Raw genomic sequence first — 19,441 nt, forward strand, 5'->3', positions numbered from 1 at the left:
GTTCATCATGGAATCTAAAGTTGCAATCAGTTAGAAATGAGTTACTTGTCATATTCAACTTCCATGTTGTTTCTTTGTAGATCGTTGTTGTCGAGAGCAGTTCAAGAAAGCATTCAAGATTTGGTTGTGTTCATCCCATTTGCCGTTTTTGAAGAACGACGGGCCACTATGGCTGAAATTAATCTTAGGGATTCGTACTCGGGGCCACACATTTTGCTATCGTTCCTTACATTAACATTACTGCTTTCTTTACTCCATGCATTCTACACACATTGTTTCGGCCAAATTTAACAAACATCAATTGGTTTCAAGATTCTTGCTTATTAAACTCGTTGATTACTTCCTTGAATCATTCATGTAAAGATCAAAATATATAAGATTTATCATCATTCTTACATCCACTTCTTTTACAAAACCATAATAGTACAACATAGCGGAAAAGAACATAAAACAAAACTATGAAGAGAACATATTGATTAACTAAAAAGATTTCCTTTTTCTCAAGCTCAAAATTTAGCAGATATGTATATCCGTTTACATAATCTTCATTTTTCATTTTTAACTTTTTTTATGTAAAGCAAGTGTCGACTCAAATCTTTTGGTAAAGAACTTGATAAACATCATGCTTCATAAAAAAAGTCAAAATTACAAAATCGAAAAATGAAATATGTAAAAACTAATAATTGCTTAGTTGTTCTTTGGTGGGTGATGCCTTGGTTGATGGTAATCTTCAGTGAAAGCAACAAAATTCACATTTTTGTTTCTAGAAAGGCCTACTCTCGTAAAACTTGTATGCTTTCCTGTTGGCATAACATTTATTTTCGCCTTCGGGTGTAGCTTAATTGCTCTGTCGACCACCAATTTTCGGCCTTTCAATGTCTTTTCTCTTGCTGCTGCTGTTGCAGCAACAACGTACACACTCTTGGGGGGTACCTATATGCATCATATTCTTCATAAGTGTCCGAAGCTTCTACTTTAACAAAATTAAGAAGATTATACAAAGTGAAGAAAACATTAATGTGAGTAATATCTGTACCTCTACATCTGAAACATCAATGAATCCAGCATTATTTCCACCTAAAATGGAATAATCAATATAAAAGTTATATTATTATACATAGAGATGGAGACTATAGATGAACATCAGACCTGTTAATTAGAAGTATATTCTGTGTATTCTACGTGTTTGGATATGGATAGGAGATAAATGAGATTTACCTACCTTTTTAAATAGGAAAAAGGATCTGCGTACTAAAAAAAGAAAAACTATATATGCTGCAGGAAGAGTATAAAACAATCAACGCTGGAAATATTGCATTCTTATGTTCGAGAATGGAATTCAATATTTTGTAACGTTGATAACATGGAGGTCTCCAACTTCGAATACAATATCTCTAACACTAAATGCAGAGAAATTGTATAATTATGAGCTAAGCTGCATAACAAATTGCCATCTTTGCGCTATTCTACAGTTATCGAACTTTTTTTTTTGGATTGAAAGCACGCATGCCCATTGCCCAGTAATGACAATAAAACAAGAACCATGAAAAACGAAGAGTAATGAAGGAAGATAGAATACACTCGCACACACCTTTGCAACGAAATCCAGTGAATAGTGTGCTTGCAATGACGAATATTAGTAACGAACTTATAGTAATCAACCTTAAAGACATCATTGTCGACTTTTTATACTTTTTTTTTGTAGGAGTATGTCTGTTTCAAGAATTCGGGAAGAAGAGAATGAAATGCAGCTTTGTTTAGGTCTATATATAGACTGAATCTCAAGCCGAATTCGCGGTTCAAAATTATTCAGATTAAATTATGGTTTGTATTTTGTAAATTTACATGCATTCTTAAAATTATCAAAATCGGGGACCAAATTGTTTGTGAATGCAATTGTTTAAGGTGTTTACATTAACAATCGTGTCCAACCCCATGTGTATAGTTTCATTAAATTATCAATCACCGATGTTGCCTATGATCTCGAGATAGTTTGGAGATCACAGAATTTTGAATGAGTCATAGTTACAATTACTGTAGATTATATATTTTCTCGTGATCAATAATATATATATATATATATATATATATATATATATATATATATATATATATATATATATATATATATATATATATACACACACACACAGAGAGAGAAAAAAAAAGTTCAATTGAGAAAAAAAAAAAGATTGAAAATGAGGGAATCATTCTCAGCCACTCATTTATTTTTGCCGCAAAAGCCTCCGTCGTACCAGCGGAAATTGGAAATGAATAAACATGTGTTTTCCAACAAAACATGTTTCCTTAAACTATGCTAATCATTACCTTAATATTACATTGTACATCACATGTGAATATATATATATATATATATATATATATATATATATATATATATATATATACATATATATATATATATAGGTTCTATGGAAAACAAAAAACCCTAAAAATAAAAAAAAAATGCATAAAAAAAATACTTAGAGATCACAAAACTTTTTTTTGAATTTTTTTTTTATAGCCAAAACCATGTGAAAACCCTAGAAGGTTACTTGTCCACGTTTTTGAGCCTTAAGGGTTCTATATATAGTGAGGCAATTAGGGTTATCTAACAAGGAAACCCTAATTTGGTTGCTTAAGCCCTAAGCAACCCACGGAGCCCTTTCTTAAAGCCTTGGACGACTTCATATGGGTTTCCCCCATAGAATTCGTCCACATTATAATAAAAGGCAATCCATGGCCCAAATTGCAATTATCTTATAATTACAATTTCAGTCCCTTAAGTTTAATTAATCTCTTTTAGTCACAAAACTAATTACCAATTAATTATTGACTAATATTAATTAAACAATATGATTTCTCCTTTAATATATTATTCCCATAATATATTAATAAATCATATTTAATCCTTTCTCTCCATAATTCATCCTATCAAGTTGCTTTGGTGAAGGCAACCTAAAACGACCATGCACCATCGGGTCAAGTACATACCAAAATAGTTATGGACTTAGACACTAATCCAACAGTCTCCCACTTGGATAAGTCTAATAACTACTATATGTATGACTTCATATCCTGATTTGCAATCGTAGCTCTCCAAAGCCGCTGGCAACTCTGATCCTATCAGATACGCGTGTCCTTAGATAAGGGATCATATATTCCTCCATTCTAGATATCATATGAGATATGATTTCAAATCATTCTCTTTGTACTATATCTCGATTCCCGATTTATGACGACTGACTAATTGAACAAATCAAATTAGCCCTAGCCCGGCCGAGCATTTACGTTTGTCATCACTAAACCATCGAGGGGCCCAAAGATATCGCTTTTATCCTACTTTGGATAAAAGGAACGGATAAACTTTGATACAATGCTTGCTTGCACTCACTCACGAAATCACACACAACAATATGTTTTATAACACCAAGTTACTAGTACGTTTACATATTATCAATGTGCAACCGATTTGCAAGATACAACTCATACATCTCAGTTTCAAGAATATAAGATGTTATCGTCTCACCAATCACTCGTGATACAATTCATGGAGTGATCCAAGTGAGCGTGGGTTTAATCCAATGCTCAAATTCATATTCATAAGCACTCATGAATGTTGCAGCAAACATTTGCTTATGTCTAATGCTCTTTAGACAATCCACACACCAATTCACGACAGTCTTCATTCATATCTACTTCCAACATATGAACAATTGTGGCCCGTTCGAATAATTCGATTATTCTTAATAAACTCAATTATTCTGGAAGTCAAAACATGCAAATGTGAAACACAAGAATAATACTAATCCCATATGGCCTCAAATCTTTAAGTATAAATAAAACGCCTTTTATTTATCACCATATTGATTACTCATTATTTGTCGTTTCGGGTAATCAACTTCTTACTTGAATTCTAACACTTGTCCCATGCTCCTAGCATGCACACAATGTTTACCTATGGTTCTTACTTTTTGAAATAGATCACATTGAACACATTTCCAATCCTTCTCATTTCACAACTCCAAATCCGTTTTTCATAAGTTAAAGAATATCAAATTCTTATTACTTATAGAATATGCTAGATTCTAACATTCTATGCAACTATCCTTTTGTAATGTCACTGCACCAAAGTCACAAAGACTATTGTAAATGATATTACAAGGTCTTCTATCGGAGATTGTTACAATACAATTCCTTAGATATGATGTCTCTCACTCAAAGTACATTCCTTTGAACATCCTTTTGCATAAAAGTTTCTAATCTAGACATAGATTTTCAATATTCAATTCCCAATATGGACACGTTTCCATATTTTCCATATGACAACTCATTCTTAATAAAATCTTATCTATTCGTAATGATGTCGATATGGTCCATCCAATATGGAAACATTTCCATATTTTCCAATACTATACTTCCAACTACTCACAAGCGACCAATCCTCGTCGAACTTTGGATTGTCCTTTGATAGTTGTTTAATTATTTTAGTCAAAACCAATTCTAGTCCCTTTTCCCTCTAAATGCGCTCGACATTTGGAAAATTTTAGAATGGTCTAACATTAAAGCATTTGCAATCGATCCTATACCCGAAGCGTATGGGACATGACGCATAATGTTTTACTTGCTATGTTCTCAAAATTCGAATTGTGAAGAGGAATGTCGTAATCATAATCGAAATTTTAAGAACACACTATGTACCTTTGACTAAATTTATTAACATTTCTCAACCTAAACCTTTAGAATTAAAATGAAGCATAATATTCTCTCCCTTAATTATAGCAAAACAACTTTATAACCCTTACTACTTTGCAAGATATAACTCTTGTTTTCTATAATTAATATTGCCAACCTTGCAATACTTTCCTTAATAATCATAACTTTTATGCTCCCACTATCATGATGATTACTATAAAACATAACACTTATGCTCTCACTAGCTTCGACATGTACTCATAAACATCTTAACTTTCAGAAAAACAATACTTATTGAATTTCTTAAGTCCATGTTTCTAATACTTAATGCTTTGATAATCTTTTATCAAGGCCTCTTATACACCTTTTGCCTTAGATAGTTCATATGTGTGTCTAAACAATTAAGACTAATTGCCAAACCTCACAATTCAAATTATGGAAAAGGATACCGTAACCATAATCGAATTTGAGAATGCAATTTTACAATCACAATCTTCTTAAAATCTTTCTTAGTGAAAGCATTTCCTCACAATCATTTTCATGAAGGAGGAAATCTTATGACACTTAGATTTGAGCGGTGTATGTGTTCCTATCCATGTGAATTTGTTAAAAACAAAGTTTACGACAAATTCAAACTCATATGGACCGAACTTTCTTAATCTTGATTTCTTGCCTTATGGTAGCACAGCTGCCCACCATGTCTTCCAAGTAGTTAAGCATCTCACCCTTTCCTATCAATGTACCTTTCATTGATTAAGGTGCTTTGCCTTTTATGCGTTCAAAATGAGAACTCATAGAACTCACATGCATAATTAACTCGATTGGATTGGCACAGAAACAAAATAATGTCAACACGATAGGTTGTAAACCTCAACTCATGTGCTAGTGATGATCGTTAAGGTCTATTTGATTTGTTCTTGAAGCCTTTCAAGACCAATAAGACTCCCACTGACTCCTTGACATATAAGATTCTTTTGTCAATAATCATTTCTTGACAACAAATATTCAAGAGTTAGTGTAGCTTTTATCAAAACACTTCATAAATTGGTCCTAGTCGGTCTTTGTCTTATTCAAGACATCACAACTTTCCACATTTGATGAATGTTATAAACCTTTAATACTTTTCACTCATTGTCACAATCTTAACTTTAATACTTGTTATTGGAACGAAGTATGATTGACTTTTTGATTTAACCATTTCTTCAATCCTTGATTCCTCTTCTTAAACATACAATTGTACTAAGACTCACTTAGAGGATCAATTGAGATATGGTTCTTAATCATTAAGACCTATCATAAAGCATAAAAGCTACTCTCCCTTCTTCTTAGAATGGAGAAACTTTTATCTTTCTTCCTACTTGATTCTTCTTATTCGTTCTGCTATTGATCTAAACCCTTTAATCAATTCAGAATTACACTTAATCTTGTAAGTATAATCACGTTTACTAAACCTTTAGTAAATCATGATGAATATATTTATTACTCTTATGGTGAACTTGTTCAACACACAACTTTGTGTGCTCGATCTCCTAGTCATTCACTTGACACATTGTCAACGAATTAGTCTAATTATCAAATATGATATTTCTCATTCATCATGCAACCAAGTTGCGGGATTCCAAATTTCTGTCCAATTGAAACTTGGGCGATGAGAAACTCTCCCTATTTGGTAAATTCTCGACATTTCCATAATAAACATAATTAAGAATCAACTCCATTATTGCTAACATTTTAACATCAATTTTTTCATACACGCCATTGTAAGGATAAATAAATAAAACTCAAAATCAAAATTTATTTTATTGCGGAAAAAATTTGCCCTTACAATGCAACTCATTGAAAAACTTATGCTAATACATCTTTCTTAGCAATCTAATTCTAACTCTAAGTAGTAGCTCAAGAATCTAATCTTCGAGAAATGCGATCGAAATCCATTCCTTCACGGTTAGATTCTGCTCACTTCTTCCCTTAAGCTTCCTTTCTTTTCTTTGATCCTACAAAACATCAATTGTAATCTCATCACATTATGTATTAAGAATCTAGAATAGAAGCTTAAAAGAGTTAGTCAATGGATTTTACCTAAAGCAGAGCCATACGTTTTGACTCTCCCATCTCTTAGATCTCTTAGGTAAATGGGGCAGCCTCGTCTCTAATTCCCTTTCTCTTGCCAATAAAAGCAAATTGACTCTTTTGGAACATGACATGGAACTACTTCAGACATTGCCTTTCTCTTATGATCAAACTTTTTGATCATAGCAAGTCTTTTGTTGCCATTGTCTGTATCCATAGAGGTCTTGAAGGCAGATTCACCAATCAACTTTGCTTTTCTATTGCGCCAAAGCATTGCTGATTCAGCAGCAATAAGCATATAAGTGAGATCTATAAGGGTCACGTCGCGGTTCATCATATAGTACTCTCTTGCGAACTCACTATACGAGTTAGGAAGTGACTGAAGAACCCAATCAACAGCCATCTCCTCACCGACAACGGATCCCAACATTCTTAACTTATCAATGTGTGACTTCATCCCTAGGATGTGTGCACACACTGACTTTCCTTCTTTATGTTTACTTGCCAAAAGGGCTTGAGTGATATTGAACCTTTCAATTTTACAATCTTGTGGGTTAGGGAGAATAATTGGAGGAGGAGGAGGAAGTGAAGCATGATTTCTTGTTCCTCGATCGAATCGTGGAATATCATCTTCATGTGGAATGCTTGTTCCACGGGATTTGGGAAGACCATAGTTGTCGAACTTTGACATCTACAAAACGGGAGAAAACAAATTCAAGTTAGTTGATTGATAAAGTTCTTAGTAAATCACCCAAATGAAATACTAAGGCTAGGACCCAACACAATATTCTACAACTTAGGAGAGGGATGCCGTAACCTAAATTGTAGAACATTTGAAGGTAAGTGAATGACGATTCACTAATTTCCACCATGAAAAACGAAAAAGAAATTTAATTTTTAAATCTATGAAAACTCCTAGATCCTTCGAGATACATTGAACTTTCAATGGCATGTTTATATCTCGATATGCCCCTCTTGTTTGTGACTGGGATGCCGAGGATCACAAAGCGGGTGTGAATAACCATGCAAACTTACATGGTGCCCTCACATGTTACAGTCACCTATTCGATGTGCCGGTAAACCACACACGCTCCACCGAACTATGACAAACATTGAGTCACCCTTTGCTACCTTTGCTTAGAACCATTTAGTGTGCCGGTAAACCACACACGCTCCACTAACGTCTTCGCAAGGGCACAAAGTGTAATTTCATGGAATTGCATCAATTCACTTTTGCCTAAGTAACTAAGATTGGGAATTTTATGAAAACATTTAGTTACTTTAATAAATCATTATACTTATAATGGAAGGTTTCGTCCTATCCTACCCGTTCGGCAAACGACCCTCCACTAGTCAAGAGTGCGGTGGGTAAGAGTGGATACCCATTCAATCGCCATTTTATAGGCAATTTCCTTAAACACCCCTTATAGACCAGCTTCGTGAATGAGACCTACTAACGGTAAGACTGACTTTTACTCATACATATATATAATGTTAGACTTTTAATGTTATATATAGTATAGGGTGTATTTTATACTTTCAAAATACTAGGTGGTCTACTTTAACAATTATACTTTTAATTCAATTAAATTGTAGACCTAAACTTTTATGGATTTATTAAACCTCTTTTAATTATACACCTTAATTAATTAATAAAACCATAAGGGTGTGATTTGAACTTTTTCAAAACTATGCTAGGGTTTTAGAATTTAACATTCCTAATTAAACTTTTAATCAACTTTTAAATTCCAAAACTTGAGGGCAAGTTTTGAAACCTTTTTCAAAACATTAGGGTTTTAACTATTTAAATTTCAAAACAACAAAACTTTTGGGTTCAAATTTAAACTATAAAACCTAAAGGGCAAAATATGAAACTTTTCATAACAACAAGGATCAAATAACAAATAATTCAAATTAACATTTAATCACATAATTATCCATATTTGATTTATTTAGTGATTTCTTGCAAAACAATTTATCAATTTAGGCAAAATATGAAACTTTTCATAACAACAAGGATCAAATAACAAATAATTCAAATTAGCATTTAATCACATAATTATCCATATTTGATTTATTTAGTGATTTCTTGCAAAACAATTTATCAATTTAGTCAAAATAATTAATCAATTATCTTATAAGGAAACAATTATCTTATTAATTGATAAATATCTTCAATTAGATCAAAAATATAGTCAAATATATCATATAATCGGATTAATATTGATCTAACATGATAAGGTAACTATCCATAAGCAAAAACAGCAAGGAATCGCGAAATACCCTCCATCTGACGAGTTGACTGGTCGAGTCAGGCTTGGACTCGTCGAGTCTGCATGGACTCGGCGAGTTCAGCCCTGGACTCGGCGAGTCCAGCCTCCAGAATCCAAAAAATCGAATTTTTCAGTTATACAATGCATTAGTACAATTGAAACCAAGCTAGGCTCTGATACCACTGATGAGTTTTGGTCATAAGACATCCTATGTGCTCATACAAACCCTAATGTTCGGATCTAGGTTTCTCTATTGTACATGCTTTGAATCCAAGACTATAAACCCTAACACTAGCATATGGAAATCAATATTAACATATAATTAGGTTTAAGATATTACCATGATTGTTATGTAGCAATAACAATCCCAATTCCTCTTTTGAATCGACTTTGGAACGCTTAGAGTCACAAGTGTCACTCCTCTAATGACTTACAAACACCATAAGCAAGAGGATGAAGAGGAGAGAGGATGGAGGCTGCCAAAACCATGTGTAAACCCTAGAAGGTTACTTGTCCACGTTTTTTAGCCTTAAGGGTTCTATATATAGTGAGGCAATTAGGGTTATCTAACAAGGAAACCCTAATTTGGTTGCTTAAGCCCTAAGCAACCCACGGAGCCCTTTCTTAAAGCCTTGGACGACTTCATATGGGTTTCCCCCATAGAATTCGTCCACATTATAATAAAAGGCAATCCATGGCCCAAATTGCAATTATCTTATAATTACAATTTCAGTCCCTTAAGTTTAATTAATCTCTTTTAGTCACAAAACTAATTGCCAATTAATTATTGACTAATATTAATTAAACAATATGATTTCTCCTTTAATATATTATTCCCATAATATATTAATAAATCATATTTAATCCTTTCTCTCCATAATTCATCCTATCAAGTTGCTTTGGTGAAGGCAACCCAAAAGGACCATGCACCATCGGGTCAAGTACATACCAAAATAGTTATGGACTTAGACACTAATCCAACATATATATATATATATATATATATATATATATATATATATATATATATGTTCATATATTCTAACTATTTATTGTATGGATATAAGAATTATTGTGGACCAATCATTTCAAATATAATTAATTTTAAATTTAATTAATTTATAAGGGTAAATTAGTAATCTTATATATATTCATTAAATAATACCCTTAATCAGAATTCCATTTTTTATGGAAACAATTAAATTCAAATGAAAAAAATCTGAACTTTTAATCTCTATATATATGATCTCAATTACGAAGCCCTAAAAAACCATGGAAACAAATTCTTCACATTTCATCTATCACCGCCGATGCCGACTGACTCTCTATTTTCTCACATCGTCTTTTGTTTTCTTGCCTCCCCCACCCTCTCGAATTTGTTCATGATAAGGCTTCGTTCCATAATCTATTCATGATAAGACTTCGTTCGAGATTTTTTTCGTCATAAAATTTTGATGATTCTATGTTCAAATGATTCTGATGATTGGCAATAATGAGAATCATGCATCCTTATTCATCACCATAATTGGTTCGTTGTTGTCGATGTACACCAACCCCACCATAGTGGGTCCGTTGTCGATTATCTTGGCCACCGACCACCACTACTTCTACTCAACTTTCTGCTCTCTCACTTGTTTTGGTTATAAAAAAGGTAAGCCTTTTTATCAATTTCTTGAAATCCATCTCGTTTTTTCCTGTAATCATGTATTTTTAAGATTCGATTCTTAATAGTTTTCTAGGTATTATGTGATCAGAATAATTTCATTCCATATAAAACTGTTTTTTTCTTCGTTTCTTCCAACTAGCTAATTTCTACAATTTCAACTTTTAGGTTAGAATTTTATAATGGTGTTGAAGTATCTTGTTGTTCATATGAATTTTATGTTGATGGTTCTTAATTATAATTTTTTTGATTCATGATTCATTGAAAAAATGTGGTGATTTAGGGAGTGCCCTAAAACTATTTGATGAAATTTCAAGGAGAAATATTGTGCTATTGATTGTTCAACATGTCATGGCAGTCTCAGATTGTATTCATTGTTAGTGATGGAATTTTTATTGAATGTTTATAGATTGTGCATCTTATCTCCATTGCTCTACTGATTTACTAGTTTATGCATTTTTTACTTGGATATTTTTCCAACAGAATGCATATGGTAACTGAATCTTGAATTTCAATTCTATCGGAATGGAATCACGAATTCCAGTTATGTTGGAATGTAATATGGATATTTTCTCAATGATTTATGCATTACTATAATTCTTGGTTATTGGTTTTGGTACAATTCACAAGTCCGCATATTTTTCAAAGGAATTTAGTTTTTTATTTTTCAGTTGCTAATGCATTATTGGATTCTAAACTACAATTGGATTTGTTTTCACAGAAGTTGATGCTTGAAGAAACGGACCACATAATTGAAAGTGACTCTTAGCAACATTATTCTTTTAGAATGTATTAGTGTCTTTGTTAGATTTTGATGTTTTTTTCTCGATTTGAAAGGTTTTAATAGTTTTATTCTTTAACAATAAATGTAATTCTTAGCAATTGTTACCCGTATTCTATAAGAATTATTATTATTCTACAAGAAGTTTTTAAAGTTATGATCAAAAAATAGGTTCATGAATATTTTTATTATTTTAGGGTTTAAGAATATTTTTATTTTTAAATAAACTCATAAACATATTTGTAACGTCCCAAAATTCAAGACTAAAAATTTCTTTTAATAAAACATTACTTTAAGCAAATTCATCATTTCAAAACATAAACAAAGTATTAGTTTCCAAAATACATGTTCATTATCAGAGTAAACATTCCCAGGGTGTTTAAACTATGGTGTGTGCCATGCGATCACCCCGAGCTCTTCCCTCCGCTACTAGAAGTATCTGAAACCAAAACTGAAAACCGTAAGCACGAAGCTTAGTGAGTTCCCCACCCTACCACATACCATGCATGACCATATACTGCACATACTGGGCCACGCCCGCTATCCTGGGCCTCGCCCACCCCTACCTCGGGCCTCGCCCGCTACAACGGCCCCGCCTGGCTTCGAGCCCCGCTCGGATACAGATCTGTTTCACTTAGGCCTCGCCTGTCACAGGGCCTCGCCCACTAACATATAATAACACGTAAGCATATCACATCACATCACATAATCTAAACACATACTAACGGATCCTATCCTAAGGCCTCGCCTATCTCTGGGCCCTGCCCTTGTCCTGCTACTGATGAGTCATGGAACCCCGTCCATACTCCTGCTGATAGTGAGGTACGGGCCTAGCCCACCCTCACTCCTTCCCTAACTTGGGCCTCGCCCCTGCTCTGCTGCTACTGAGATGTGGAACACCATCCACACTCTGCTATTGGTGAGATACGGGACCTCGCCCACACTCACCTCCCTACCAGGCACATACAAGTATCACACAGACAACAAGTATAAACTATCACATAAACCATTCCTTGGGCACCCGCCCTTTATCATTAGACCTCGCCCCGAATATCATACTAGCATACTGTGCCTAAGGCTAACCCCCGGGTCTTCTACTCATAACTACATGGGCTGGCATTGTGGCCGTAGAACCATTCATACAAAAGGGAAACTCACCTGCACTGGCTGAACTGGCTGATGAACCCACTAGCTGCTGCCAGGCAACTCTCTGAACTCCTGCTCCACTCGCTCCCCGAGCTACCAATATCAATGCAACACTGAGTCTAACTGACCCCCGAAAGACAACCAAGTTAACTCTGGTCAAAGTCAAAGTCCTGGTCAAAGTCAACCTCCCAGGTCAAAGTCCGAGCTCATATGTTCAGAGTCCTTCTAATCGCGACTCGACTTGCCGAGTCAGTCCATGACTCGCCGAGTCTACCGATTACCGAGTCCTGACCTGTCCAACTCACCGAGTCTCCATTCGACTCACTGATTCGAGTCTCAACTCGAAAGGTTTGGGGTTTCGCGACCTGACTCGCCGAATCCAAGAACAGACTCGCCGAGTCCAAGACAACCTTCAATAGACTCGCCGAGTTGTTCATCCAACTCGCCGAGTTCCTACCCAACTTCATCCGACTCGACGAGCTGTTCATCCCACTCGTCGAGTTTCTCCAAATCTTCATGCTACTCGCCGAGTCCACTCAAAGGACTCGCCGAGTCCATTCAGATCTCCAAACATGTAGAGGACTTTTGAGTCATGCAGGGACTCCAAACCATAGATCCATACTTCCAAATCTCAATCCCCACGTAAAGTTGCAAACTTTACGTATAACTAAAGAGATCTAGGCTCAAAACATACTAGGGTTTGGTTTAAGGACAAAAGGGCTTCACCAACTACTCATCTTCTGGTGCTTTATGACATATTGGACCATCCTAACACTATATATGAAGTGGCAACAACATATCTGAGCCCCTAAACTCGAATTGGGTCTCAATCAACCATAAAACCCCTAAATCTCATAACAAAATAGATCTAGATGCAAAGAAGGGAAAATGGCAGCATAATACCTCCAAGATGAACACAAACTGAAGTAGATCTCGGATATACACCTCTCCTTTGAAGCAACCTTCTTGATCTTCAAGTTCCTTTCCAAAATTTCCTTCCTCCAAAGCTATTTCTCTCAAATGATGGAAGCTCACACGAAATACAGGGTTTACAGGTTCTCTAGGATGATATGGAGGCTGAGGGAGGGACATAACACCCTTTATATAGGATACAACTCCCGGAATTAGGGTTTTCCTCGCACAGACCAGACTCGCCGAGTCTCCTTGGCCGACTCGTCGAGTCGGTCACTTACTCTTCGACCTGGATCCCGCTCGGACTCGCCGAGTTCCTCCTTAGACTCGCCGAGTCGCCCCTAAAAATTAGGGTTTTCTTTCCTTTCTTGGCCTTCCAGATTTTGGGTGTTACAACTCTCCCCCACTTAAACTAAACTTCGTCCTCGAAGTTTGCCATGGTCCACCGCCTACGATCTGCTTCCAAAACCCACCAATTATCCCAACACCAGCTGCCTACCTTCGTTGGTCTTCCACCTGGTCATTCTGACTAACATAAACCTCGCGGATAAAACCTCGGGTCAAACCTAACCCTAAACAACTTAGAAACACAACTTACTCAACCGACAATCCTTCTGGTACTCTCCGAGTACTGCGCTTGAACTCATAGGGGTTGACCCCTTCTTTCCTTACGCGATTCTCTTGCCTCCCTAAGGCGATGCTCCATATCCAACTATTTCCCCTGTCACTGTGAAGATCCTATCTTCACCAATCCATCACCCCCGCTATTTCCAGAACGGGTCATCACCGTCAGTAACCACTGACACTCTTCTCTGTCAAAATTTGGTGCCGAGCACCCCTCGATTCAACTAATTGAATTCCACCATACACTGCATACCCGCAGTACTACTGACTGAAAATTCCGCTATTCCTTGTCTGCCTTCCGGATGAACTGAGACCACCCTGGTCCTTACCAACCTATCAATGTCTGGATTACCGGCTCCCGCCGATAGCTAGTCCCAACACCACCACTAGTCACTCCCAGCGACTTCCGAAGAAACTTCGACCACCTATAACTGCTCAATCTATTATGCCACTCAGGCACTACAATCCTGGGATCCCCGATCCCCTAACTTGACACTAAGGTCCCTACCAGATCCCACCTGCGCTGCTAAAACTCACGGGCCTCGCCCATGGGTCCCACCCGCCTCTATCCTTTTAGTCCCACTAGTCTAATCACTCTCACTCGGGCCTCGCCCACGGGTCTCACCCAACCATATCCTGGAGTGGCCCCTCCCAAGGTCTCACCTCTCTAGGGCTATATAGTCAAACTCCCTATCATTCTTATCCACTACCCATTCCTGATCCCTGACCGATCACTAGGAGGTAAGGGTCTCGCCCCAACTCCGCTATCGAAGCTACTAAGGAATGCTACGGCTTACCCGCCGTCTTACATCACCATTCATTGCTGACTGCTAGTGAATGCTTAGTTCTCCTTCTCGGCTGGGAAGGAGAACTAAGCATTCCTTATAAGGGGTGTGGATACCTTCCCTAACACAATGCGTTTTAAAGCCGTGAGGGCAACAGATCCCATAAGAACTCTACAGTTAAGCGTGCTCGGGCGGGAGTAGTACCAGGATGGGTGACCCCCTGGGAAGTCCTCATGTCGAGTGGCCCAAAGCGGACAATATTGTGATACGTGCCAGAGGGGGATGTTACAAATGGTATCAGAGCCAGGGCACAGGTCGATGTGTTCGATGGGGACGTCGAACCCCATAACGGGGGGTGAAAGTGGGTTAGATCTGATCCCACATCGGCTGGGAAGGAGAACTAAGCATTCCTTATAAGGGGTGTGGATACCTTCCCTAACACAACGCGTTTAAAAGCCGTGAGGGCAGCAGATCCCATAAGAACTCTGCAGTTAAGCGTGCTCGGGCGGGAGTAGTACCAAGATGGGTGACCCCCTGGGAAGTCCTCGTGCCGAGTGGCCCAAAACGAACAATATTGTGATACGTGCTAGAGGGGGATGTTACAATATTCCATTAGAATGTCCAAATTAAAAGAATTATAATTTGTAAAATCGGATTTTCAAAAATTAAAGAATCTATGATCCTTTAAATTATGAAATTATCAATTATTAAATTTATATTAATTGACTAAAATACCTTTGTAATTAAGTTAGATAATATTTTTCAAATATATTTAATTCAATAATATGTATTAGTCACTTATTCATATATGAATAATACGTACCAACATCACCACCTTCTCTTTCCTCCGTCACCACCACATTTTCCACACAACAACCACCAGCCATCGACACAGACTCTTCAACTATCTCTATCGCTGCCATCATCGTCACCAACACCTTCATTGTCCACCGACATTTCCATCACCACCATCTCCTCCGCCACCTCTACCACCACCACCAACACTGCCACCGCCACCACTACATCTACCATCGTCACCTACCGCCATAATCATAAATGAAAAATGTGAGTTTACTATATGCCAAGTTGGGTCCTTTGACGCAACCAATTTTTTAAGTCTTATTATATACTATAATAAATGAAGATCTATTTTGCCCCATATCAATCTCTTATTAGTTTTGACACTTGTCATTTTGTAATATGTTAAAAATAAATAATGGTCACATGTCAATTTTTGGGTTTTCCAAATTTTAAAATTAAAAAGCCACTTAATACTTATACACTTATATATATATATATATATATATATATATATATATATATATATATATATATATATATATATAAGCTAGGTTAATTTGTTTCTTACATTTATTATGTGCTACAATACACAAGTAGAAATTTAGTAAAATTAAATAATTATTTAATTAAATAAAGATACATATTAAATGATTTCCATAATTCTGTGTATATTAAATGATATCCATAATTATAATTTTCTTTTTATGAAAACTAATTAAATTGGTCATTAATGTTAGCAATAACATTCTTTCAAAATGAATTTGTATCTATGTTTTTATGTTAGCAATAATATTCTTTTAGGACTCACTCGCTTAAAATACAATAAAGTTACATGGAATATGAAGAATGAGAGTGTATTTTAGTAGAATATACTCTCGTTCTACTAGAATACGCTCTTATTCTTCTAGATATGAATTCATTCTGAAAGAATATTATTGTTGATATTAATGACGAATTTAATTAGTTTCCATAAAAAATAATTATAAGTGTGGATATCATTTAATATACATTTAATGTTACTAAATTCTTATTGGTGCATTCTAGCACATAATAGATGTGAGAAACATTTGAACATATCTCTCTCTCTCTCTCTCTGTATATATATATATATATATATATATATATATATATATATATATATATATAGTGTTAAATATAATAAGTATGATAGTAAATTGTAATTAATACATTTCTTCATTCTTTATTTCAAAATTTTATTTAAAAAATATTTATTGTTTACAGTTTGATATTTAATTTTTGTTAGTCAACCTGTGTAGTATACAGATTTTACACCTACTAAATTATATAACAAAAATATTAAGACCTCTGTTATAAAATATGAATGACCTACCTTATAGTGTTGGATAAAAAGATGTAGGAAAAAAAAGAGGTATTATTGACAATAGATTGCATGTCGTACTTAGTGGCATAGTCTCACATCGAATCTAATAAAATAGTGGTAGGGGTTTCCATTATAAATAGATGTTTCATATTCAAAATTTCATACAAAGAAGCTTGTTGAGACATGGTTCAGACTAGCTTTACTCCAAGTTTAAGATAGTTTTAGTATAAATAAAAAAAATAAATAAAGAATAGCTTGTTTGGGTTGGTTCTCTCACCACCGGTCTATATATGTTGAATTGGTTTTTTTTTGTTGTTGAATTGATATAGTGTAACCCAATTTACTCTTGTACCAACCCGATTGAACCTGATTAATGAACTACATGATCTTTTATTCCATATTCACCATTATGAATAATCACTTGTGAATATACACATATGAATAATCATACATGAATATACTACGTAATATTGATTTTTAAATATACTTTTTTCCGTATATGAATATACTTATTCTGGGCGGACCTACTTGGTGTCCTGGGGTGGCATGTGAAACCCCTCAAATTTTCCATCAAGTGCAAAATTTAGTGTAAATTTGTTAAAATCCGTTAGAAATCCATCACAAATTTGTTGGAAATCTGTCACACCCCAAAACCGGAACGGCGGAAACGTTCTGGGGTGGAGGACGTTATATACAGTATCACAACACAGAATAATAGTGAACAAGCAAACAACATCATCCATTGCATTAATAATGTATTTTGATACAAGTGTGTTTTGTACAGTTTATAAGACACCAAAAATAATGAATCAAAATAAAAGATGAGTCTTGAAAGTGCTCCATCTTCTCAAAAGTTGGCCTCGGTACCTGTCTACTGATGATCTAAGAATACAAGTTTTTTTGAAAGAGTTTATCAGCTTAAAGCTGGTGAGTTCATAAGTATTTTAGTGTCATTGTTTGTATGAAAATGTTTGTAGTAATTATTTGTATCTCCTAGAAAATTCTATATTTTCTACTAAAAGTAGCCTTCTACCAAGGCATCGAATGTGTTGTATGTTTGTTCATTATAAGAGTGAGTATTCCTCCCAAATGTGACTATCATTAATAAAATATAGTTTGTACATTATTGTTTATGTGAAGATCACAAAGTAAGTGTAATGGGGAAAATAGTGAAGTACTATAGTTTTATGTTGTAGTAACTACTGTTGTACTAACTACCTTAAACCAATTGTTAATTAAGGTATAACGTGATATAATTTGTAACCATACTTGATCGACCTAGTAAAACACGACGCACGCAGACGTCGAAATGGTATGACATCCATCACCCGAAGACCTATAGGTCCCACTGTAGCTAGCAGCAAGGTGTAGGACGGTCAGCCAAGTATAGATCTATACACGAATCCACGCTCTCCCTTCAGAAGACTCTGGCTACAAGACGAGCCATGACAAATGCCATGCCTCAAAGTAGTGCCTCACATTTATGTTATAGTGTGTATGTATTGTATGTACTAGTGTAGTGTATGTCTTCTCTGATTCTTATCATAGTACATTCTGTTGTATATTATATAGTGTGTATGAATAGTATGTACTAGTGTATGATCCCTCTGTATAGTGTATAGTATGTTTCGACTCATGTATGAACTGACTCTTTGTATGTTTCATTGTACTAGAAATTAGCAAGTAGTATATCCCTAAACTATACCTATTATAGCTTACTAGAACTGTTGTTTGAATGACTTAGCAAGCTTATGCACCTTTGCTACCCCAAGGTGTTGGAACTGAAGTAAGAGCTTTATATCCATACATATATACATAATATATAACTAAGGATCATACGACACTCGGACAAACAACAGAGTACTCTAGCTCCACAACCAAACAAGGAACAGGAATTAAAGCGAGTTATTAGTCCTAAGTCCTTCAAACCTTACTTATATAACTATATATGTACTGGACATTGTTTTGACAATATATAAGTTCAAAGAATTGAAAGTAATGGTTTGGTCATTAAGAACAAGTCTTATAATAAGTTTAACGTGTAAAAGAGTTTGATAATCATTTTAAAGTAGTTTTGTTGACAAAACGTTAGAAGTATAGTAAATCCACTTGTTTGATAGTTATAAATCACATGTGATTAATATTATAACTAAAGTGATTCAACTTGTATTCCCCCCCCCCCTAAAAGCATTTAAAAACATTTAAAATGTTGATTAAGGGGGTATGAACTCACCTGTAGTGAGTGATGCGACTTTAAGATCGGTTTAGGAAGTTGAGTGTCAATTGCGGACTTAAGCACAAACGAATCCTATCAACCATATAATGACATATGTATGTATACAATTAGTG

The 19,441-nt window shown here is 35.3% G+C and overlaps 1 protein-coding gene across 1 annotated transcript; it reads right to left on the minus strand.

Moving 5' to 3' along the window:
• Positions 1-404: 404 nt before the first annotated feature.
• Positions 405-1,723, minus strand: LOC145100034 (uncharacterized). Its single transcript, XM_079037465.1, has 3 exons — positions 1,592-1,723; positions 1,037-1,077; positions 405-933 (listed from the first exon to the last, which is right to left on the minus strand). Exons 1-3 carry the CDS (start codon positions 1,674-1,676, stop codon positions 688-690), a joined length of 372 nt encoding a protein of 123 aa, XP_078893591.1. The 5' UTR covers positions 1,677-1,723; the 3' UTR covers positions 405-687.
• Between the last annotated feature and the right edge of the window lie 17,718 nt (positions 1,724-19,441).

The sequence above is a fragment of the Lactuca serriola genome, chromosome 4 (genome assembly GCF_051521515.1).
Source record: "Lactuca serriola cultivar US96UC23 chromosome 4, Lser_US96UC23_V15, whole genome shotgun sequence".
Lineage (NCBI taxonomy): Eukaryota > Viridiplantae > Streptophyta > Magnoliopsida > Asterales > Asteraceae > Lactuca > Lactuca serriola.

Bases quoted from the DNA above. Each gene is read 5' to 3' on its own strand.
- LOC145100034 (XM_079037465.1), bottom strand. From the start codon at position 1,676: ATGATGTCTTTAAGGTTGATTACTATAAGTTCGTTACTAATATTCGTC. The intron at 1,078-1,591 runs GTGTGTGCGAGT...ATTCCATTTTAG, and splicing joins CACTGGATTTCGTTGCAAAG to GTGGAAATAATGCTGGATTC. The intron at 934-1,036 runs GTACAGATATTA...TGATGCATATAG, and splicing joins TTGATGTTTCAGATGTAGAG to GTACCCCCCAAGAGTGTGTA.